The 24,364-nt window shown below is 42.9% G+C and overlaps 1 protein-coding gene across 2 annotated transcripts in view; it reads left to right on the top strand.

Moving 5' to 3' along the window:
* Positions 1-24,364, top strand: part of SRPX (sushi repeat containing protein X-linked) — a 160,156-nt gene that overhangs the window by 102,011 nt on the left and 33,781 nt on the right. For both annotated transcript variants that reach the window (XM_073566022.1, XM_073566023.1), the window contains one exon: positions 13,166-13,292. In XM_073566022.1, coding sequence (XP_073422123.1) covers positions 13,166-13,292 — 127 coding nt within the window. The remainder of the gene's footprint in view (positions 1-13,165; positions 13,293-24,364) is intronic.

The raw sequence follows: 24,364 nt of genomic DNA on the forward strand, positions 1-24,364 counted from the left end.
TGAAGCTGGCTATGGGGGACATAAGAGGGGCTGAATATGAGCGACAGAAGAGGGAAAGAGAAAGAACGGACCGGACGTACCTATTCCGTGACAGATCCGGAACTGTTGGGGCTGTCTCCCATGTTGCACGGGGGAAAGCTTAAAACCCCGGACTGACCTTTGCACTCAGTGATGGGGGCACGGCTAAGCTTAAAATGCCGCAGCGCGGGAAACAAGGGAGACTTGGCGGGAACGCGCTGCGCGACAGTGTTGGTGCTCCGACCTCTGAGCATTGGGACGGAGCAGGCCCATGCCATAGGGGCCCAAGATGCTCACGCAGAGACTGCCAACAGAGAATATTTAGAGTGCCCGTTGGCACCTGTGACCGGGAGTGACAAAATCCCCAGCCAGAAAATAGATGTGTGCGTGCCAAGACCCGCTGTGAACTGTAACCTGATTCACCCGTATACAATTGCCGAGCAATGTTAAGCTCTGGCAGTGATAAAGACTGCTCACATTCCTGTACTAAAGCTCTTGAACCCAGGACTCTCGCCAGGACAACGAGGAACCACCGCCACCGGGAACCGGATCCCCATCTTCTTCAGGACCACTCCGGATCCCTCATGTGCCACTGCCTTGGCGCCACCATTGGAACTTAGGATTTCCCATTCTGACATCGTTGGACTGATACGTTTATTGTTACTGAACTTCCCCTTTAAACTCCCCGCTCCTGTTTTATCCTATTTTGAATAATCCCAGCAGTCCTGTTTTACTGTACCTTCTAACCTGTATGGAGTATTCCCTGTAAAAGTATATTACACGTTAGCCCTTGCTCTGCCTCCTGTCCGTTACTGCATCTTGCAACCTGCTCACAACAACATAAGGGGCTGGATGTGGGGGACATATGATGGGCTGGCTATGAGGGACACATGAGGGGCTGGATATGAGGGGTTGGCTACAGGAGACATAAGGTGCTGGATGTGTGGGACATAATAGTTGCTGGCTATAGGGACAGTGGTCAGAATTGTAAAATTTGGTTTGGTTAACAAGGTGAAAACAGGCTTGTGGTAAAGGGGTTAAATACAAATAAATATTAAAAAAATTAATTTCACTTGAAGCACAAAACAAATAAAATAGCCTCAAGAGGATTAATCAATTTGGACATTAAAAGCAGGGTTAAAACAATGAAACCTTGCACTGCAAGTGCAGAGATAATTATGTTTTATTTTTCAGTTTTTCTTTAAGGCCAATGAAAGTTCCAAGAATTCTTCAATTTAGCGCTGTATTACTCTTAATGAGCCAACACATACTGTATAGTCAAGTTCTCCCTAAGCCTTCACATAATTTGCAGAGCGTGACCATAGACAGCACTTTCTATAATGTACTGTGTTAACCTCTCCCAGTAAGATGAGGAAATCTCTGCGGCAGAGAAATTACAGTGGCAAATTGTGTACATGTTCATGCCACGGTGTGTGCTCCTGTCATTGTAATCCCCATCTCATCACTATAAAGCTATGTTCAGTGCATTTATTTTATTCTGTGTTTATGGCTCTCACATATACATTACCACTATGCACAGAATCACTATGCACAGAATTAAGGCCACGTTTCCACAGTGAGTTTTGGTGAATTTTTAATGTTGCAGAAATCAGCATCTATTATAAAAATTATGTTACTTGCATTTTTCATTGTGCTTTGAGTGCATTTGTTTCCATGTGTTTTATTGGATTTTTGACACTGTCTTTTTGTCTCTTTTTGGCATGTCATGCTGTAAACATGCCATGCTTTTTTTTTTTATATACTTCCTGGTATTTGGCTTTGACAAAACTTTATTGATACAGCTGTGTGGAATAGATACATTTTTTATGCCTTGCCACATGGAAAGGCATTAAAAATGCATGTGTATTCTTTAACTGCATGTAATGTGTGTTTATGGGGAAAATCTGCACAGAAAATTTAGAGCACCCAAAAGAGAAATTGTGGCTTTGAAATACGCACCACAGATCAATTTACACTGAGTAAAAAACGCAAAATTTTGCGTTTTCGTGCGATTGCCGCACACGTCAAATCGCCACATGCAGAAGCATCTGCATACAACGCATGTCCCTGCGTACCCAATGTTAAAGATAGGTACACAGGGAAACGCAGGACGCATACAGAAGTAGGCTGAGCGTGGGCGGTGCTTCATGGAGGAAGAAAAGAGGAAGTAGGCAGCCATCCACAGCCCTCCTGAACGCAAATGTGAACCTAACCTAAGAGGAGAGTAGTAGTATACCGTAGCACACCAAACCAGACTAACAAAGAAATACGAACAGGGGTAACGAAAAATACCAAACATACAAAAATACTCATACATATAACAGAGGAATGCATCGGGGAGTGGAGGATGGGGTTAAACCAAAGTAGGAGAAGAAATTCTCACACACTCAAAACCTAGCAACAGTCACAGATAAATCTACCAAATGCCTTCTCCAATAAAACTCACTAACAACCTACAGCCATGCAACAAAAGCTACTCTGGCAACGAGTGCTAGCCAGGGCCCACTTTATATAGGAGATGGGAGTGGCTAATAGTGCACAGCTGAGCCTTAATGCTCTAGGAGCTCTCAACAGAGCAGATTAACCCCAGCACTGGCAAAATAAAGTTACACCGTTTAGTAAGAAGTGCTTCTAATCAGTGCAGGTGTAGGGGAAATCAGCTGTGGTCTTCTGGCTCCTCTCTATTGCAGTAAACCCGTGACAAGATGACTGTTGGTGCTCATAAAGTTCTGAGCATTGTGACCAACTGTCTTCTCCTATCTCAGTAAAAAGGGGAAAAATCTTTACACACTGAATACAGATTTTCCCATGAATTGAAAATGAAGAATCAATCCAAGAGGAAAAAGAAGATTCCTCTGATAAGATATAATAGAATGTTGCTTATTTTCATGGGTACTATTGATTTATGAAATAAATGTAAAATGATGGTTAATATTTATGTGTTTCCAGATTGCCCACAGACTGTAAACGTCCCGGCGGTTACATTCCTATTCTGCAGTGGCGTTCTAAAATGTCACTGCATAGGAGCACAGCTACACACCAGGAGGTTGCATTTCCCTTGTAACTGAGGATAATATTCCAGCCCCAGCTACAAAGGAAATAAGATGAAAATAAAAAGATTTCAGTATTTAAAAAGCCCCCCCAAAGGTCTTTCATGACATTATGGGGAGCACATTGTGTAAAATAAATGAAAAAAATGTAATAAATAAATAGAATGCCCCTTTCAATCCAAATAGTTGTTCTTAGACCTGCCCCATAAGAAAGGTGAACAAATTTTTAAAGGTATTTAGTGGTTCTGTGTGGTCATATAAATAACATAAAAAATGGGAAAACAGATGCTTATTTTCCAACCTAAATAGTGAAATATCAGCGAAAAAAAAGGCAGAATATGCCAGTAACATAAAAATGAAGCCACAAAAAAGACACAAAAATCACTTTAATTTCTGAACCAGAAATTTTATAGCACTTTCAATTGAATGCACGAAAAAAACCAAAATGTGCCTGGTCAGTAAATGGCCCAGTTTTGAACGCATTAGTCACTCACATCAGTCCTTATTCATAATGGGGTTCACAATTTACCAGATGAGAGAAAAGACAAAGGGAGAAATTAACCATAAAGTAAGTCCCTACCGATCAGATAAGCCCTAGTAGTCATTGGAACAGTCAGTGCCAGTGTCGGGATATTATAGAAATCAGTTCATGGTGCTTGTTGCCCCTTGCCTTTATTAGTGGAGGCCCGATGCATCCTGCTATATGTGCATTTGTCATCAGACAGGATTTTGGTAAGGCCATATCTTGTTGTGTGAGTTTTTTTGAATTTTTTCTGTGTTAGCTGCTTGTTGACAAAAGCCTGATTGATTTTAACTATTTGCCACTTTCGACCATTACTGCATACATGTATATGGAATGGGACGTGCAAAATGTTATAGATGGGAGTACTCCTATATATACATTACCTACAAAAACTACCAATGATAACTATAGACCACAAAATAAGTAGATAAAAAGTTAATATTTTGCTGCTAGAGATCTGGTAGCGCTTAATCTCGCATAGCCGAGCCACATTTGACTTAAGGGAGGAAGCAGTTGAGACCTTCAGTAGGGCTTGAAGATGCTCATCAGTAAGTCTGGACCTGTACTTGGACTTATTGAAGTTCAAGGTAGAGAAGAGCTTTTCGCACAAGTATGTGCTCCAAAAAAGACACATGGTTTTGCTTGAACATTCGGGAAAGCTCAGGGAAGCTGGGGGGCAATTCTCTCAAAAATTGCCCGAGCTTGTCTGCTTTTCCACTCACCTCCCTGAACTTGGCTTTGAGTTCAGAGTTGCACTGCAGGTCAATGAGCTCCTTGAGGGGTATCTTGCACATCAAAGGAGAAGGGGTCTGCAAAAATTTGAAATGTTGCTCTGTGCGACTTGAAGTCTGCAAATCTGTGATCAAATTTCTCCTGTAGCTTCAAAATGACATCCATATTCTCCTAACCACTGAATGGTGTGCCTGCTTCCATGAGTGCCTTGCATGATGGGAAATGGCAAATGTTTGTCTGAGAAAGCTGGGCTTTCCATAACATAAGTTTTGTAGAGAATGCTCTCACATTGTTATAGGCAGCACTGACAAGTTGCCCCTGGCCTTGTAACTTCTTGTTCAGTACATTAAGCTCATGTGTGATATCAACAATAAAAGCTAAGTCCATGAGCCATTTTGGATCACTTAGCACAGGAACAGCAGCCCCCTCTCTCTCCATGAAGGCTTTCACTTCAGCTCTCAACTCAAAAAATTTCTTCATTATGTTTCCCCTGCTGAGCCACCCTCCCTCGTTGAAGTAGAGCACATCCCCATATTCTGACTCCATTTCCTCTAAAAAAGCACTAAACCTTCTGTGGTTTAAGCCCCTGGATCTGATTTGGTTGATGCATTTCACAAGGAAAGACATCACATTGTCAAACTTCAGGTATTTTCTGCAAAGGGCCTGCTGATGGATAATGCAGTGCAGAGCAATGACCTCCTCCACACCTTGCTCTTCCAGTTTTTTCTTAACAAGTGCCACCAGTCCATTTTTCCTCCCTGTCATTGATGGCGCTCCATCAGTTGTTATTCCAACAAACCTCCTCCAAGGTAAACCGGCATTCTCAATGGCATCACACAGCTGGTGAAATATCTCCTGAGCGGAGGTCTGGTCATGCATTTGAATCACTGTGAGCAACGCCTCTATGACTTCAAAATTGTCATCAACACCACGGACATAGATTGCGAGCTGGGCAGTGTCGGTGATGTCTGTGGTCTCATCAAGAGCGGCGGAGTATACACTGAAACATTTTGCTTTCTCACACAGTTGATCATAAATGTCACTTGACAGGTCAGAAATGCGCTCTGCTACGGTGTTGGCAGAAAGGCTGATGTTGCTAAACAGACCTTTCTTTTCTGGACAGACAATACTTGCAGCCAGTAATATTCACTTTTTTACTTTGCAATTCTTAAAGTAGGAAATTATTTTTAGTCTTGCCCATTTTATTCAATACTCATGTATAATAAGAATGAAGTCCATACTGATGCAAAAATGGAGATAACTAAGTAAAATCAATAACTCTACGGTAAAAATCCCTCCTCGACTCTTTCTTCTTTCTCTCAATTTAAACTTCCTCCCCCAGAAGATAAAATATATTTCAATTCACATTTTTGCAATAACGTAACTACTTATTGCATCTACACTACCGTTCAAAAGTTTGGGGTTACCCAGACAATTTTGTGTTTTCCATGTAAACTCATACTTTTATTAATCAAATGAGTTGCCAAATAAATTTAAACTCTAGTCCAGACATTGACAAGGTTGGAAAAAAAGATTTTTATGTGAAATAATAATTTTCTCTTTCAAACTTTGCTTTCGTCAAAGAATACTCCCTTTGCAGCAATTACAGCATTGCAGACCTTTGGCATTCAAGCAGTTAATTTGCTGAGGTAATCTGGAGAAATTTCACCCCATGCTTCCAGAAGCCCCCCCCACAAGTTGGTTTGGCTTGATGGGCACTTTTTGCATACCATACGGTCAAGCTGCTCCAACAACCGCTCAATGGGGTTGTGATCTGGTGACTGCGCTGGCCACTCCGTTACAGATAGAATACCAGGTGCCTGCTTCTTCCCTAAATAGTTCTTGCATAATTTGGAGGTGTGCTTTAGGTTATTGTCCTGTTGTAGGATGAAATTGGCTCCAATCAAGCGCTGTCCACAGGGTATGGCATGGCGTTGCAAAATGGAATGATAGCCTTCCTTATTCAAAATCCCTTTTATCTTGTACAAATCTCCCACTTTACCAGCACCAAAGCAACCCCAGACTGTCACATTACTTCCACCTTGCTTGACAGATGGCGTCAGGCACTCTTCCAGCATCTTTTCAGTTGTTCTGCATCTCACAAATCTTATTCTGCGTGATCCAAACACCTCAAACTTGGATCCGTCTGTCCATAACACTTTTTTCCAATATTCCTCTGTCCAATGTCTGTGTTCTTTTGCCCACATTAATCTTTTCCTTTTTTTAGCCAGTCTCATATATGGCTTTTTCTTTGCTACTCTGCCCTGAAGGCCAGCATCCCGGAGTCGCCTCTTCACAGTAGACGTTGACACTGGCGTTTTGCATGTACTATTTAATGAAGTTGCCAGTTGAGGACCTGTGAGGCATCAATTTCTCAAACTACAGATTCTAATGTACATGTCTTGTTGCTCGGTTGAGCAGCGGGGCCTCCCACTTCTCTTTCTACTCTGGTTAGTCTGTTTGTGCTCTCCTCTGAAGGGAGTAGTACACACTGTTGTAGCAAATTTTCAGTTTCTTGGCAAATTCTTGCATGGAATAGCCTTAATTTCTAAGAACAAGAATAGACTGTCATGTTTCACATGAAAGTTCTTTTTTTCTGGCCATTTTGAGAGTTTAATGGAACCAACAAATGTAATGCTCCAGATTCTCAACTAGCTCAAAGGAAGGTCAGGTTTATAGCTTCTCTAATCAGCCAAACTGTTTTCAGCTGTGCTAACATACTTGCACAAGGGTTTTCAAGGGTATTCTAACCATCCATTAGCCTTCTTACACAGTTAGCAAGCACAAAGTACCATAAGAACTCTGGAGTGATGGTTGTTGGAAATGGGCCTCTATACACCTATGAAGATATTGCATTACAAACCAGGCAGCTAGAATAGTCATTTACCACATTAACAATGTATAAAGTGTATTTCTGAATCATTTAATGTTAGCTTCATTGGAAAGAACTGCTTTTCTTTCAAAAATAAGGAAATTTCTAAGTGATCCTAACGGTAGTGTAAATGGAAGTCTATTGATGTTCCTACTATTTCAGATATTATAGAAAAATGGACACTCATAATTCTTTTGAATACTCATTTGTTTTAAGAAACAATTCTATTAAAAAATATTATTCTAGATGGTCTTCCTGGCATAGATACTTCTTCTCAATCAGGAATAACCTCCCTACATAAATATTATTACTTTTAGCCAGAAAATATATAGATATGACTTTATTTCAATACATATAAATTGAAAGTCTGAGAAGTTATAACTATGACTAGATTATGGCCCGATGCTATCACATCGGGAGGATGCGATAGCATCACACCTCTTGCCATGTTAACCCTCAACAGACACACTCCTCTCACCTTTCACCATCTCCACTCACTCTTTCACTCCACATACGACCCCTTCTCTCACTCCGTCTCTCATACTCATGCCGTCATCGCCGCTGCTCCACGATCCCCGACATCTTCTTCCGCCGGCGCCATCCTGGATCCAGACGTTGTCCACGCCGGCGACATATTCTTGCGGCGACGCCATCTTGAGTATCGTGAAATCCCGCGATAGTCAAGATGGCGTCGCCGGAAGAACATGTCGCCGGCGTGGACGACGTCGGGATCCAAAATGGCGTCGGCGAAATCTCGCGAGTTTTCGCCGACGCCATTTTGGATCCCGACGTCATCCTCGCCGGCGACATGTTCTTGCGGCGATGCCATCTTGACTATCGCGGGATTTCGCCGATCCAAAATGGCGTCGCCGCAAGAACATGTCGCCGGCGTGGACGACGTCGGGATCCAAAATGGCGTCAGCGAAATTTTGCGAGTTTTCGCCGACGCCATTTTGGATCCCGACGTCGTCCTCGCCGGCGACATGTTCTTGCGGCGACGCCATCTTGACTATCGCGGGATTTCGCCGATCCAAAATGGCGTCGCCGCAAGAACATGTCGCCGGCGTGGAGGACGTCTGGATCCAGGATGGCGCCAGCAGAAGAAGATGTCGGGGATCGTGGATCAGCGGCGATGACGGCGTGAGTATGAGAGATGGAGTGAGAGAAAGGGTCGTATGTGGAGTGAAAGAGTGAGTGGACGTGAGTGGAGATGGTGAAAGGTGAGTGGAGTGTGTGTGTTGAGGGTTAACATGGAAAGAGGTGTGCGGTGACGTCACCGGTTACAACTGGACGGAAGTTGTTACAACCGGAAGTTGCTTAGGGCATTTATTATTATAGATTATAATATGGATGACCTTTCTTTTATTTCTCTTTATCCCTCCTTCCCTTTTTATTTTCCCTAGCCCCCTTTTTGTCCACCTTTTCCTTTCCCCTTTTCTCCTTTATCTTTCCCTGTTCTCTTCTTTGTTTCTTCTAAGATACAAGTTTTCTTGAGGTTGATGTAACAGTATATCACATTTTATTTTCCCTTTCACCTATATTGTAAAAGTCCCTAAATTAAAATTTGAAAATATAAATGAAAAATTGGCAATTTTTTTTTTTTCTTAAACCTTTCATGTGAACTTGGGCAAACAGTTCTATTATCTCTAGCACCTGGTATTCTGCTGTTTTATAAAAGTACCAAAACGTCTGTGTGTAATAGTTGTCCCACACTCTACCTATCATGAAGTAGCAGCATGATGCTGTAGGAAAAGATGTTATGAGTCTGACTACTACTTCCATGGTGCACACAATTGAAGAAGCAAAATGTATTTGCCCTGATTTCCACTCGATGGCAGTATATACATGCGGTTGGATTGAACAGATTTCACAATATGTTGCCATGAAGCTGTGCGGTTAATAGGAAGCTTCTCATCCAAGGTTTTCTGCTGATACCAATCACAGATTTCTTCGGCATGTAGACCATAATGCAGCTGCATCTCAATACGAGATGTAATTATTCTTAGTCTTTATACTTGGGCTCCCATAGTATACCATAACATACTGTATATACAAAAAGAGCACTGTTACTGGGATGAGCACAGGCGCACAATGAGATATCAAGAAATATAATCTAAACACAGATATTTTTCACTGTCCGAAAACTTCTGAAATAGAAAATGGATCTAGACAGAATCCAAACTTGTAGGACATTTATTAAAAAAAAAGTCAAACTTCGCCCTATTTTTTGTTCATAAGGACATAAAAGGAATTGCATGTACCTCATTTCAAAATCAAAGTTGCACGAAATCTCCATCATTCCCTATGGGAAAAGCAAGCAATCCACACACATGAAATTGCTTGCCACTCAAAGTCACAAATGACACTTAGTTTGCCAACTTAGTGAAATGATATTGCTAGAAGGGGTTTGAGTTTCACAGTAATAATCCAAAAATAGATCCATGCCCCCTATTTGTTGTAAGCTTTCCATTGATTTATTCAGCTTTTAATAACAGTTCTTGGCTTCGGGCAACATCCACGTATAGTGAGGTACAACGTAATTGCACTGCTAAATCTAACGACGGAGATTTTTTTTTCTGGTGTGTTAAACTGCTTGAAAACACACATGGAAAAACATCAGTGATTTTATGGCACTTTTAGTGGCATTGTTTATGCAGTGTCACTTTGCATCTGAGATTTATTTTGATTTTTGTGAAAATCTAGAGAAGCCTATTAGAAAAACATTAGAAAAAAACTACAAGCCCAGAGCAGACTTTTTTTAAAAAAATACCTGCACTAAAACAGCAGTTAAATACAAGTGAAAACACTTATAAAAGGATATTCCCATCTACAAAATCCTATCTCAATATGTAGTAGATACTGTATAATAATATTAGCAAATACCTCCAACTAGAAATGTAGTGTAGTTCTTCTGATTCACTATGTTGTTTACCCCATGTGCAGGGCGTGCAGCTTAGGTATCCATGGTTACAACCACTAGCAACTAACTAAGGGCTCATTCCCACTTGCGATGAAATTGGAGGAATGCAATCTGATAAAAAAATCGGATTGAATTCAGACCAATGTTATTCTATGATTGTGTCTTCATCTGCGTTTTTTTTCCTGATCACGATCAGATCGAAAGAAATCGCAGCATGCTGTAATCAGTATTAAGATTGCATCCTGCAATAGAAGTCAATGGGTGTGAGAAAAAAATCACACAGCACTTGGACCATGCGAGTGCTGTCCGATTTTTACACACCGATCGCATTTGAAAAACTGGCAATTCATATGCGGCTACAGTAAAATCACACTGACAGGTTAGAATAGAAGAATAATAATAATAATAATAATAATAACAAATTTTATTTCTATAGCGCCGACACATTCCGCAGAATAGATAGAATAGATTTATACACATAGAATAAAAAAAAAAAAATATATATATATATATATATATATATATATATATATATATATAAAAATATAAAAAAAATTGGGATCCAGCAAAAGGATGAAAGTTCACCAGATTTGTAAAAACTTCTTCTTTATTAATCCATTATGTCATAAAAAATATGAGGAACTCCAATCAATTAATAGCATTCCAGCAAGGGACTACATGTTTCAGCACTATGTGCCTTCTTCACGGTCCTATTTGAACTGAGCTCCAACACTGACAATATATCCTCCTTTGTGGACCATATTCAAATGACCCTTAATTAAAAACAGTGGAACAAACCAATTAAAAACATCTGAGTAGATGGTTGAAACTCAGTTCAAAATGTTGCTAGAAAAATACCTATATTGAACATGTTTTATACATAGACCAATGATATAAACATTTAGTAATGAATTAACAATAATATAGAATAACTGCCACAAAAAGCAACAATATATAAACATATATGAAAAAATGCATCATGTAGTAGGCATGATCTAGTGCTGATACATGTAGTCCCTTGCTGGAATGCTATTAATTGATTGGAGTTCCTCATATTTTTTATGACATAATGGATTAATAAAGAAGAAGTTTTTACAAATCTGGTGAACTTTCATCCTTTTGCTGGATCCCAATTTTCTTATATTTCTATTTGTTGGGGCATACTCCCTGCCTGGATCCGTGCAAAACATAAGGTGAACACCGATTACTGCATCAAGAGGAATTCCTTTATGGTGAGCTGGCTATATGTTTTTCACATTGTTTGAATATATATATATATATATATATATATATATATATATGTCAGTGACACACACATATATATATGTATTTATATTACATAGATATATAGAGATAGATAGATAGATAGATTGATAGATAGAAGAAAAGACGGTAATTCAACAGCCGCGGTAGTGTAAAATCACAGCAGGTGCCGACAGGATAGAAAAGATGGATTTCATACAGTGAATACAAAAACAATAGGTAGATATATAGCTGTCAGTGACAAATACAATTAGTACAGTGTGTGTGCAGCTTACTGTACATGTATTTAATAAAAGATTATTTTTTGGGGAAAAATGGCGTGGGCTCCCGCGCAATTTTCTTAACCAGCAGAGGGAAAGCCAGCGACTGGGGGCAGATGTTTATAGACTGGGAAGGGGTAATACCCATGGAGCTTCCCAGGTTATTAATATCAGCTCACAACTGTATACTTAGCCTTTACTGGCTATTAAAACGACGGACCCCCCCAAAAAAAATGACGTGAGGTCCCCCTATAATTGATAACCAGCAAAGGCTATGCAGATAGCTGAGGGCTGATATTAATAACCTAGAAAGGGGCCATGGATACTGGCCCCCCAGGCTAAAAACATCAGCTCTTGGCCGCCCCAGAAAAGGCGCATCTCTAAGATGTGCCAATTCTGGCACTTAGTCTCGCTATTCCCACTTGCCCTGTAGCGGTGACAAGTGAGGTAATAGTGGGGGGTTTGATATCACCGTCAGGTGACATCAAACCCTGAGGTTAGTAATGGAGCGGCATCAATAAGTCACTCCCATTACTAACCCCACAGTGACATTGTAAGAAAACACAGACACCCAGAATAAAGTCCTTTATTTGAAATAATGACAGAGATTCCTTTAAAATTCTTAATTAAACCATACTTATGACCTCACCTAATTCCTGCGAAGCGCTCGATCTCCTGTAATAAAAGTAAAATAAAAAAACAACAATATACCATACCTGTCCGTCGTTCTGTCCCATGCTGTAATCCATGACTGGGGGATATACAGTTTTCAACCTGAATGATGCCAAGATGCGACCGACCTGGCTAAAAACCACTAGTGAATGAGCAGCTTCAGTGACTAGCAGTGACATCACTGAGGCTGCCCTCCCAGCTGAGCTGAACTGCGGTGACCTCTGGACCGTGGGAAATTGCCAGTGATGAGGTGACCGTAGTTCAAGCTCAGTATCTTCACAGCAGATCACCGTGACAATTTTTCACTGAAAGACTGAGCAATATAGCACTACTCATGTGCACCTCGCTCTCCTCCAGCTCTCTCCCTCTCCTCCTATTTGTAATTTTGTGAAAGGAGAGACAAATTATGTGCTGGATATTTAAAAAAAATGTTCCCTGTTATAATAATGCTACCATAACAATACATTTTATGTTGTTACATACTTTTTTCAATCCAAAGTGAAATCAGGGCTAATACTAGGGTTAGGGGTTTGGTTAGGAGAGTTGCATAAAAATGTAAGAATTAAATAAAAGAATGATAACAAAGCATAACTTTTTATTTTTAGAATTTTATGAAAAATGTTTTACTAAAAGCAGGATCAAAAGGCAACTATAATTGCATCAGTATTTTTTTAAACTAGAATATGTGGGTGGGGAGAAAAAGGAGGCTCAATACTAGACTTGTGGAAGGGACTCAGGAAGGGCTAAGAGTTCATGGGCTAGTGGGGTGGTGGTCAAAATACTTGCCACACTATGTCAATGGACTATCCAAACTTGATTATAATATATTATTTCTGTGAAATATTATATTTGTAGATTTGGAGCCTCCAAGGATTCAATGTCCAAGTGTAAAAGAGAAAGTTGCAGAGCCAAATAAACTTACTGCGAGAATCTTCTGGGATACTCCTGAAGGACGAGACACAGCAGATGGAATCCTAACAGAGTAAGTTGTAGAATTACTTACAGGTGGAAAACAGTCAGGCCCAGGTTCAGCCCTGGCTCTGTCTATTTTGAGGCCTGCTGGCACTAGAGTATGAACTGGGTACATCTTGTCGCGATGGGATAGCGTTTACGCCTTTTTGATGAAAAAATGTTAACTAAGTACCCTGTATTGTTTGTTTGTGTTACTATTTGCTTGCTGTTTATACTATAGTATATTTGCTTGCTGGTGGCCTTGATATGATTGTGTATATTGCACTTGTACTAGCAGGCATGCTGGCCCATATTTTTGGTTTAAGATGCATAATTAGCAAAGTCATACAGTCTGCTAGGAAATTAATCTTTTTAAATGAGTACATGTATCTGTCTGTGTCATGGCGGTAACTTGCAGGCCTTCTCAGCGACGTCCTATTGACCATGGTTTTCACGTGGCTGCTCTTTGTGTCTGACCAGCTTATTTAGTTTTCCTTTTGCAGCACTCCTCAGCACTGCTGCATCAGCATGTGGCTTCCATCTGGCTTTAGGGAGCGTGGATGGTCTCGGCAGGATTTTAATGTTGCTGTGTCCTGCAAAGATTAGGTTCCTAGCCTATCCTGTATCAGCAGGGTCTATATTAGGCAATTCCTTCCAACTCTTTGCCTGAACGTTGGTTCCTAGCACCTTGATAAAGCATATCGCCATACTCTGTCTCTCGTTATCAACCACCTGTTAACCTGCTCTGTTTCACTTTTCCATCCATAACTCTGACTTTCTTCTGTGAACTCATGCTGCCTGCTTTGACCTTGGAACATCTGACTATGCTTATGTCTTGCCTTCGTGTTCTTTGTACCCGCGCCTCTGATCCTGCAGTCAGCTGAAGTCTGCTGAAGTCCCAGAAACTGCCCTAGAGTGGTACCTGGTGTCTACCAGCAGTCCAGCCTATCCTCACCTTCAGATGGCCTAGTCAAGACCCAGTAGATACTTAGTCACGGCCCTGCAGGGTAAGCCCAGCCTGTGGCACAGTAAGGTCACACCCACCAGCGTTACAGTCTATAGCATATATTTACCAAAATATCAGAGATTAATGTCTATAACTAGTGATGGGTTAACCTCTGGATGTTCGGGTCTGGAGGGTTTAGCCGAACAGTTAAAAAAAAGTTTGGTTTGGGTACCAGAACAGTACCCTTACCTGGACCCTATTAACATGAATGGGGACCCGAACATCCAGTATTTGTGCATAACACCACGAAAAACACTGTCTCTGATCAGCGATAAGATTAATACAACCATTCAGAGTGCTGTGGCTCCCACACTGTCAGATGACAGCATGAGCCCGCAGCTGTAACCGAAGGTAAAAAGTTTACTTCTGGTCACAGGTGTTGACTGTTGGGACTAATTCTCCCATCAGCCTAAGCCTGCTGTGAACAGCAAGAGCAGGTGCTGCTAATGGGTGTATTCATCAGCCAGTGCCAACGCCATAAATAAATAAATTTTAAAAAATGGCATTGGTTCCCCTGTATTTTTGATAACCAACCAGGCAAAACTGACAGCTGCGGGCTGCAACCCTATTTTTTTTTTTTAAAAATGTATTTATTTATAGTGCAGGCGCTGCTTGATGAATACACCCATCAGTGGTGTCTGCTCTCGCTGTTATCAGTGACAGCAGGCGTAGGCTGATGGAAGTACTAGTCCCATCAGCCAATGCCTGTGACCGGAGGTAAATGTTTTACCTCTGGTCACAACTGTGGGCTCACGCTGTCATTTATCAACATGGGAACCACAGCGCTCTGACCACTAGTAATGATCTTACTGCTGATCAGAGCTGCCAGTGTTTCTCACACTGTCATCCACATTTTTTTTCTTTATTCCTTATGTACTAGAAGGCAGCTATCATGCACAGTGTAGGACAGACTAAGTGCAACACAAAGGGATAAGAGGAAGGCGGGGCCAACACTAGGGAAGCGGGGAGTGGAGACCAATAGCCAGATCTAACGTCACCTTGTCTGCCCTAAGAGACAGGAAATAGGTTCTTCACCTATCGCCTAACAGAATGCCTAATCCCTGCTAGACCATAGCGGTAAGCCCTGCTTAGGGAAGGAAGGGGTAAACGCTGGTCGAACTCCACTAACACTAAAGGCAGCTAGGATAAACGAAACAAGGGACACACTTAGCTTGAGTAGATTTAGAGAGAAACACTGACAGAGGATGCTAGCAGACTGCTACAGCTCTAAGCCTCAACAGGGAAGTGCAGATAGAAAATAATACCTGCAACTCCCAACAGGAAGTTGGGAGTTATAAACACCCAGGTCCAGGTGTGGCTATTAGCACTGGGGGAGGTGGCCACTAGTCTGCAAAGCAAACTACTGAGACCTTCTGCAGACAGATGCAGTGCAATGGTCTGCACCCTCTGACTCAACTGTGACAGCATAGGAAAAAAAGTCTGAAATCATTGTTAATCAGAGATGGTAATGTGGAAATAAATGTTTTTTTTTAAACACTAGTGATGAGCGAGTATACTCATTGCTCGGGTTTTCCAGAGCATGCTCGGGTGATCTCCAAGTATTTTGGCATGCTAGGAGATTTAGTGTTTGTCGACACAGCTGCATTATTTGCAGCTGCTTGACAGCCTGAATACATGTGTGGAATTCCTAACAAACAGGCAATCCCCACATGTATTCAGCCTGTCTAGCAGCTGCAAATCATGCAGCTGTGTCGACAAACGCTAAATCTTCGAGCATGCCAAAATACTCGGAGATCACCCGTGCATGCTTGGGAAAACCCAAGCAACGAATATACTCGCTCATCACTAAAAAAAATACATAACATAAAATTAACCAAAATCCTTACTTCAACTGTCTATCTCTTAAAGTGTGCATATTGCAAAATTTCTTTTCAAATCTGTTTTACTAGTCAAATTTTACATCCGTGCATGCCACACCAATACAGCACCCTATTTCAAGTGCTGGCTTTTTGGATATGGAGCTACATAGCATTTCTTATTTTAACATTTTTGGGACAAAGATCAAATTGTGAAAAAGATGAAAAAAAATTAGACATTGAACTGTTCATGTCTGTTTTTCCACACCTGTTGTCCTGCCACCACATTTTGCTTTCTGTATGTGTACCCTCCTACTTTGCATCTCTTATTATGTCTTTTTTAGCTGAAAAAGTTGTCAAATGTCAGTTAGTGTTGTACAAAAAGTATAGTAAAAGATAATTTAGCAATGGTAATGGACAGGGTGATGTAAAAGAAAAAAAAGAATACTATGGTTAAGAATGTGGGTGCCGCTAGAAGCCACTTAAACACCACTACCAATGGCGCCAGCTTTAGTACAACCATACGCAGGTCACGATTTGTCTGCTTTACCTTTGCCAAGAGTATTAGCAAGAGGAAAGGGGAGGGCATTATGGAATATATATCACTCTTCATAGTAACAGCAGGATGATGTTACCTCTGATAGCAACAGTGTCAGTTTGAGTCAGTTTATCTACATAGAACAGTCTGCCTGATCACAAAAGACAAAGAGGGATTATTTTTGGACCATTTTTAACTTTGTTATTAAATGAGAGCTGTTAATTACTACCAGGTCACCATCTGTTTCTTTTATGAAGTCACTTTGATATTACTAATGCTATGTTTGTGTTAAAGAGCTTGAAAGGGGTTGGATACATTCCTAAAAGACCTGAGAGATTTTCACATGGCTTTCCAGGGCAATTAAAGACTGTAATTCGCTACAAATCAAATTTATTTGAAAAATTAATAGAACATAGTGAGTTTGAAGTTTGATTCGATGATCCCTAGAGCTGACGTGTCAGTTTCACTCAGGTTTAGGGTATACTCTAGTCCAGGGGTCTCAAACTCAATTTACCCGGGAGCCGCTGGAGGTAGAATCTGGGTGAGGCTGGGCAGCATCAGGTTTTGCACAAGAAAAGCTCTTACAAAAACATTCCAATGTTATCAAATATCTTTATTTTTTCATCTTATTTTGTGTTAAAAAATAAAAATAAATTAACAAAATCATAAGAAAAAAATAAATCAATCAGTAATAAATAAATAAAATGGAAATGATAATAATACAGCAGATATAGAAGACTGAAGAAACCACATATAGTTGCTGACTAGAGATTATTATTATTATTATTATTATTATTATTATTATTATTATTATTCAGATTCAGATGTCTGTATTAACAGTTCTTTAACATTTAACTTTCTGAACATGAATGGAACATTGAAGATAAACTGGTTTGAGCATGGCTTCTTCTGTCTACTTCTTGCTGCTAGAGATCTGGCAGCGCTTACTCTTACATAGCCGAGCCACATTTGGCTTAAGGGAGGAAGCAGTTGAGACCCTCAGTAGGGCTTGAAGATGCTCATCAGTAAGTCTGGACCTGTACTTGGACTTATTGAAGTTCAAGGTAGAGAAGAGCTTTTCGCACAAGTATGTACTCCCAAAAAGATACATGGTTTTGCTTGAACATTCGGGAAAGCTCAGGGAAGCTGGGGGCAATCCTCTCAAAAATTGCCCGAGCTTGTCTGCTTTTCCACTCACCTCCCTGAACTTGGCTTTGAGTTCAAAGTTGCACTTCAGGTCAATGAGCTCCATTTGAAACACAGGAGGGGCATCTTGCACATCAAAGGAGAAGGGGTCCGCAAAAATTTGAAATGTGGCTCTGTGCGTATTGAAGTCTGCAAATCTGTGATCAAATTTCTCCTCACCACTGAATGGTGTGCCTGCTTCCATGAGTGCCTTGCATGATGGGAAATGGAAAATGTTTGTCTGAGAAAGCTGAGCTTTCCATAACATAAGTTTTGTAGAGAATGCTCTCACGTTGTCATAGGCAGCACAGACAAGTTGCCCCTGGCCTTGTAACTTCTTGTTCAGTACATTAAAGGGAAGGTGACATCCCAAAAAAATGTTTTCAGCAGTTGAAAAAATGTAAAGAATTAATGTTTACATTTTCTTAAAAAACATTATCATTTGTTTTTAATTTTGTAAAATATGAAAAATAATTTTAAAAAGATTGGCATTTCCACTTGTTAACACTAGGGGGAGCAGCTACTGAAGTTTGGCACAAAAACCTAGTGCAACTAGCTCACATTACTGCACTGGAGTAAATATGGGCGGAGTCTGCTGACATGGGTGTGTTGTCACTCCTCTCCCCCCCTTCTGGGTGTTTGCTAAGGGAAAAGAGAGGATGACATCTAGGAACACAGTGAGCAGCCATTTTGATGGGGCCTGCAAAGTTACTGACTGTCTTTGCATGTAAAGTATGGATCAGAACAGGCCATCAATCAGCAGAAATGTTTCCTGGATTTCTGTGGAGCAGACAAGCAGACGGTCCATCCACGTGTATAAAACACAGCGCTCTAAGTACAATCCCTGGCACTGAACAGGGTGCCCCCCCCATAGACCAGCACACTGCTCTCCTGAAATACTCTGTGCTGCTGTCACCCTGCTCCTCCCCATATATCTCCCTCTGTGCCCCCCATAGACCAGCACACTGCTCTCCTGAAATACTCTGTGCTGCTGTCACCCTGCTCCTCCCCCATATATCTCCCTCTGTGCCCCCCATAGACCAGCACACTGCTCTCCTGAAATACTTTGTGCTGCTGTCGCCCTGCTCCTTCCACCATACATCAGGCCCCTGTCACCTCGCTTTCACACATCGCCAGGACAGGATCTAAGGAGAGGAATGGTGTCTTCGGTCACTGAGGATGGCAGGCAGCAAGGATTCTGGGAGCAGGGTGACAGCAGCACAGAGTATTTCAGGAGAGCAGTGTGCTGGTTTATGGGGGGGCACAGAGGGAGGTATATGGGGGAGGAGCTGGGTGACAGCAGCACAGAGTATTTCAGGAGAGCAGTGTGCTGGTCTATGGGGGGCACAGAGGGAGATATATGGGGGAGAAGCAGGGTGACAGGAGCACAGAGTATTTCAGGAGAGCAGTGTGCTGGTCTGTGGGGGGTACAGAGGGAGATATATGATGGAGGAGCAGGGTGACAACAGCACAGAGTATTTCAGGAGAGCAGTGTGCTGGTCTATGGGGGGCACAGAGGGAGATATATGGTGGAGGAGCAGGGTGACAGCAGCACAGAGTACTTCAGGAGAGCAGTGTGCTGGTCTATGGGGGGCACAGAGGGAGATATATGGTGGAGGAGCAGGGTGACAGCAGCACAGAGTATTTAAGGAGAGCAGTATCACACAGGATAGGATTAGATACACAGCTCAGCACACAGTATCACACAGGAGAGGATTAGATACACGGCTCAGCAGTCAGTATCACACAGGAGAGGATTAGATACACAGCTCAGCAGTCAGTATCACACAGGATAGGATTAGATACACGGCTCAGCAGGCAGTATCACACAGGATAGGATTAGATACACAGCTCAGCACACAGTATCACACAGGAGAGGATTAGATACACGGCTCAGCAGTCAGCATCACACAGGATAGGATTAGATACACGGCTCAGCAGGCAGTATCACACAGGATAGGATTAGATACACAGCTCAGCAGTCAGTATCACACAGGATAGGATTAGATACATGGCTCAGCAGGCAGTATCACACAGGATAGGATTAGATACAAGGCTCAGCACACAGTATCACACAGGAGAGGATTAGATACAGGGCTCAGCAGTCAGTATCACACAGGATAGGATTAGATACAAGGATCAGCAGTCAGTATCACACAGGATAGGATTAGATACACAGCTCAGCAGTCAGTATCACACAGGATAGGATTAGATACACAGCTCAGCAGTCAGTATCACACAGCATAGGATTAGATACACAGCTCAGCAGTCAGTATCACACAGGAGAGGATTAGATGTCCAGCAGATTGCCAAGTGTTTTGAAACAGCAGGAAGCAGCTCCTCCTATGTTTTGCAGGGGCAGCAGCTGGCCGTGTGTTTTGGAAAGAGCAGCTTGGTGTCCAGGAGCTCGTTCCTCTCCCGCAGCTGGTATGTGCAGAGTGAACATCCAAGCCCTGTCATGCTGGAACTGTACAGCATCCAGGGCTATTGCTAAAAGAAAAGCACTGGGCTCTAATAAGATGGCGCCTGGCCACACCTACAGCTGTGAAATGAGCTGCCCACAGAGGCATGGCCAGTTCACTCCTGATGCAGCTGCAATGATAGAGATAGGGGTCGGCAGCCGACTATTGTCTCTTATGCCCAGGGATTGCCGTAAATGAGCATGGAAAGTGTCGTTCAGCAGCCAGAGAGGTAAGATGGCAGCCCCCAGTGGCTGCATTACTACAGAAAAAAAAAATCCATACACACCACTGAGTCAAGCTTAGGGGACAATATTTTTTTATACTATTTTCTTTTTTACATTAAATTATGAAAAAGCACGGCACCTTCCCTTTAAGCTCATGTGTGATATCAACAAAAAAAGCTAGGTCCATGAGCCATTTTGGATCACTTAGCACAGGAACAGCAGCCCCCTCTTTCTCCATGAGGGCTTTCACTTCATCTCTCAACTCAAAAAATTTCTTCAATATGTTTCCCCTGCTGAGCCACCCTCCCTCGCTGAAGTAGAGCACATCTCCATATTCTGACTCCATTTCCTCCAAAAAAGCACGAAACCTTCTGTGGTTTAAGCCCCTGGATCTGATTTGGTTGATGCATTTCACAACAAAAGACATCACATTGTCAAACTTCAGGCATTTGCTGCAAAGGCCCTGCTGATGGATAATGCAGTGCAGAGCAATGACCTCCTCCACACCTTCCTCTTCCAGTTTTTTCTTAACAAGTGCCACCAGTCCATTTTTCCTCCCTGTCATTGATGGCGCTCCATCAGTTATTATTCCAACAAACCTCCTCCAAGGTAAACCGGCATTCTCAATGGCATCACACAGCTGGTGAAATATCTCCTGAGCAGTGGTCTGGCCATGCATTAGAATCACTGTGAGCAACTCCTCTATGACTTCAAAATTGTCATCAACACCACGGACATAGATTGCGAGCTGGCAGTGTCGGTGATGTCTGTGGTCTCATCAAGAGTGACTGAGTATACACTGAAACATTTTGCTTTCTCACACAGTTGATCATAAATGTCACTTGACAGGTCAGAAATATGCTCTGCTACGGTGTTGGCAGAAAGGCTGATGTTGCTAAACTGACTTTTCTTTTCTGGACAGACAATACTTGCAGCCTGTAATGTTTTTACAAATTCACCCTCTTTGAATGGCATTCCTGCTTTAGCAATCATCTCACTAACCACATAGCTAGCTTCAACTGCTGCATCATTCTCTGGTTGCTTTCTTAAAGAAATCTTGTTGCCTCAGTAGATATCTTTTAAGATTAGCAACCTGGTTGGCTCTTTCATCTCCCTGGTATTTTGCATACTCCTCAGCATGTCTAGTTATGTAATGACGTTTCACATTGTATTCTTTGTGCACTGCAACTTTCTCTGTTCAAATAAGACACGTCGGGATTCCCCTGTGCTCAACAAAGAAATATTGCACTTCCGACTTTTCCTGAAATTGTCTGTGCTCATCACCATCCTTTCTCTTCACTGCAGGCTTTGAAAAAGACATGTTTGGGGCTGTGTAATAGATGATTCCACTTGGTGTCACTGTTTCAGTATTAGCTGATGCGTCTTTTCCGCTTTTTTTCTGTCCCGCTGAGCAGAAATTTCCGCTGCTGCCTCTGCTTCTGAGCCCGGGGTAATGGCGCAAGTTGGCAATAAGGCCGGCTGATGTCCCATCTCCGAGAGCAATATACCGCACCGCCCCACCACTCATTCTGAACCCTGGCGCACCTGAGTCTGTGGTACGGTCCGGTCCCTGCTCAGCTGCTCCTGCTGCATGTGTTGTGAGTGTGACTCATATGCCTTGCCTGCTGACAGCAGGCTGCTGTGACTGTCTAGCCATCATCATACTCACCTCCTCCTGCTGCAGCTCCGCTAGTCCAGCACCGACATCTTCTTCCTGTATGAGCGCGCGGTCACACGTCACTTGGTACCGCTCATTAAGCTCATGAATATGGGCGCCATGCCTATGAGAGTGGAGTGGCGTCCATATTCATGACCTTAATGAGCAGTACTATGTGTGACTGGGATTTTACATGCAAGACTTGGCTGTGTTTCTCGCATGTGTGATCCCGGCCGAGGTGAAGGCTGCAAACTATTGTCCCGCGGACCCATGAGGTGAGGGCCGCAAACTATTGTCCCAAGTAGAGTTGAGCGAAACGGATCGATCAATTTCAAAAATCGCTGACTTTCGCCACGTCGGGTTTCAAGAAACGAAACCCGACCATAGCGTGAGGTCGGCCATGATGTTGGCGACCCGAGCGCCAAAGTTGCGTTTCAAATGATGCTTCCAGCGCCTTTTTTCAGCCAATGATGGAGGACGCACACTGTGGGCAATGCGATGACATAGGCAGCGGCCATCACCATCTTAGAGAAGGGCATTGAAGTGATTGGCTGGCTTTGTGTGGCGTCACAGTGGGTATAAAAGGCTGTGACCGCCGACCATCATCTTACTTCTGCCGATCTTAGCATAGGGAGAGCTGCTGCTGCTGATTCTGAATAGAAAGAGCGTTAGGCAGGGAAGAAGAAAAATAAAACTGCTTCAGCTGATAGCGCTTTTCACTGTACAGTTAGTGTGCAGTGAAAGGGGAGGATTTTTGCTTTTGTGCAGCAGCGCTGGTGGTGATTAGGCTGCATTGTAAGACTATCTGCTAGCTGCATTGCTGTGTGCACACTGGTGTTCAAACTGCTTTTTTCAAAGCACTCCAACTTTTATTATTTTGTCCTGGTGAGTTACTGAGCGTTCATTTTTTCACATACCGTATAGCGGTGTACGCTCCTCACACACTACCGTGTACCGGCTGGTATCACGGACAAATAGAAGCTCTCTGGGTGTGACTCTGGAAGAAAAAAACAAGGAGTTTGTCCGTTTTTCCAGACCTACACTGTTAGCACCGCTCCCGCTGCCATACTCACCGCTCCTGCTTCTGCCCCGACTCTCTCCTCTGACGCGTCCTGCACGCGCGCCTCCGCTTCCCTTGCTTTCCGGCGACCGGCGTCCCGACGTTCTCCTCCACTTCCCTCGGCCGCGCGCACTGTGCCTCTGCGCACGCGCCCTGGTGGGATATGCCGCACGCTGCTACCGGCAGCCACCTGTCTGCCGTGACCTGACCCGGACCGGCCCCCCGACCTATCAGAGGCCACCACCAGGTATTTCAGGCCGCCCTCCCTTAGTGGAGGCGCCTGACTATTGAGTTGCCTCTCGGTTGTCTAGGCCGTGCTCCCTGCTGCTTGTTCCTTGCTAGCTGCTCTCTAGTTTATTCCTTGTGTTTTGTGCCTCCTGTTAGTTCCTGTGTCCTCAGTGTTCCTCTGTCCCTCTGGTCGTTCCTCCTGCCTAACCCTTGTGTCTCCTTCCTTTTCAGTTCGCCTCTTCCTGGACCCCCCCCCCTTCCTCCGTCCTTCTCCTCTTCCGCAGTCGCTGGATCCTGGTCACCTTGGTTCCTCTCTGGACCTTCCTCTGTTCCTCATCACTAGTTCACCCTCCTGAGCCGACCCCTGGTCCTGGCTGCCGTGGCGCTAGAACTTCCCGAGTCTGTTCCCTAACGGTCCCTGTATAGGGGTCGGTCCACTTGGTGCGCTCGCTCGGGGAGAGCTCGGCGCCACGGTCCAGTGGGTCCACTCTCGTCACCTGTGTCCACAACGTAACATACACCTTAGAGTGCTGTCCGCTTTTCAAACAGTTTCGTATATCTGCTGTTTGACTATGGTGAAAACTAGACAGAGACAGCGTGTGTCAGTCCTTATACAAATAGACGGAGATTGACTTTTCCATACAGACACCCTATAGCGGTGTACAATCCTCACACACCACTGTGTACCGGCTGGTATCATGGACAAATAGAAGCTGTGTGTTACTCTGGAAAAAAAAGCCGTGGAGTTTTTCCGTTTTTCCAGACCTACACCTTAGAGTGCTGTCCGCTTTTCAAACATTTTCGTAGATCTGCTGTTTGATTACGGTGAAAACTAGACAGAGACAGCATGTGTCAGTCCCTATAGAAATAGACGGAGATTGACAATTTTCCATACAGACACCGTATAGAGCTGTCTAATTCTCAAA

The sequence above is a fragment of the Dendrobates tinctorius genome, unplaced genomic scaffold, assembly GCF_039654945.1.
Source record: "Dendrobates tinctorius isolate UK_male_01 unplaced genomic scaffold, ASM3965494v1 ptg000016l, whole genome shotgun sequence".
In the NCBI taxonomy this organism is placed as follows: Eukaryota; Metazoa; Chordata; class Amphibia; order Anura; family Dendrobatidae; genus Dendrobates; species Dendrobates tinctorius.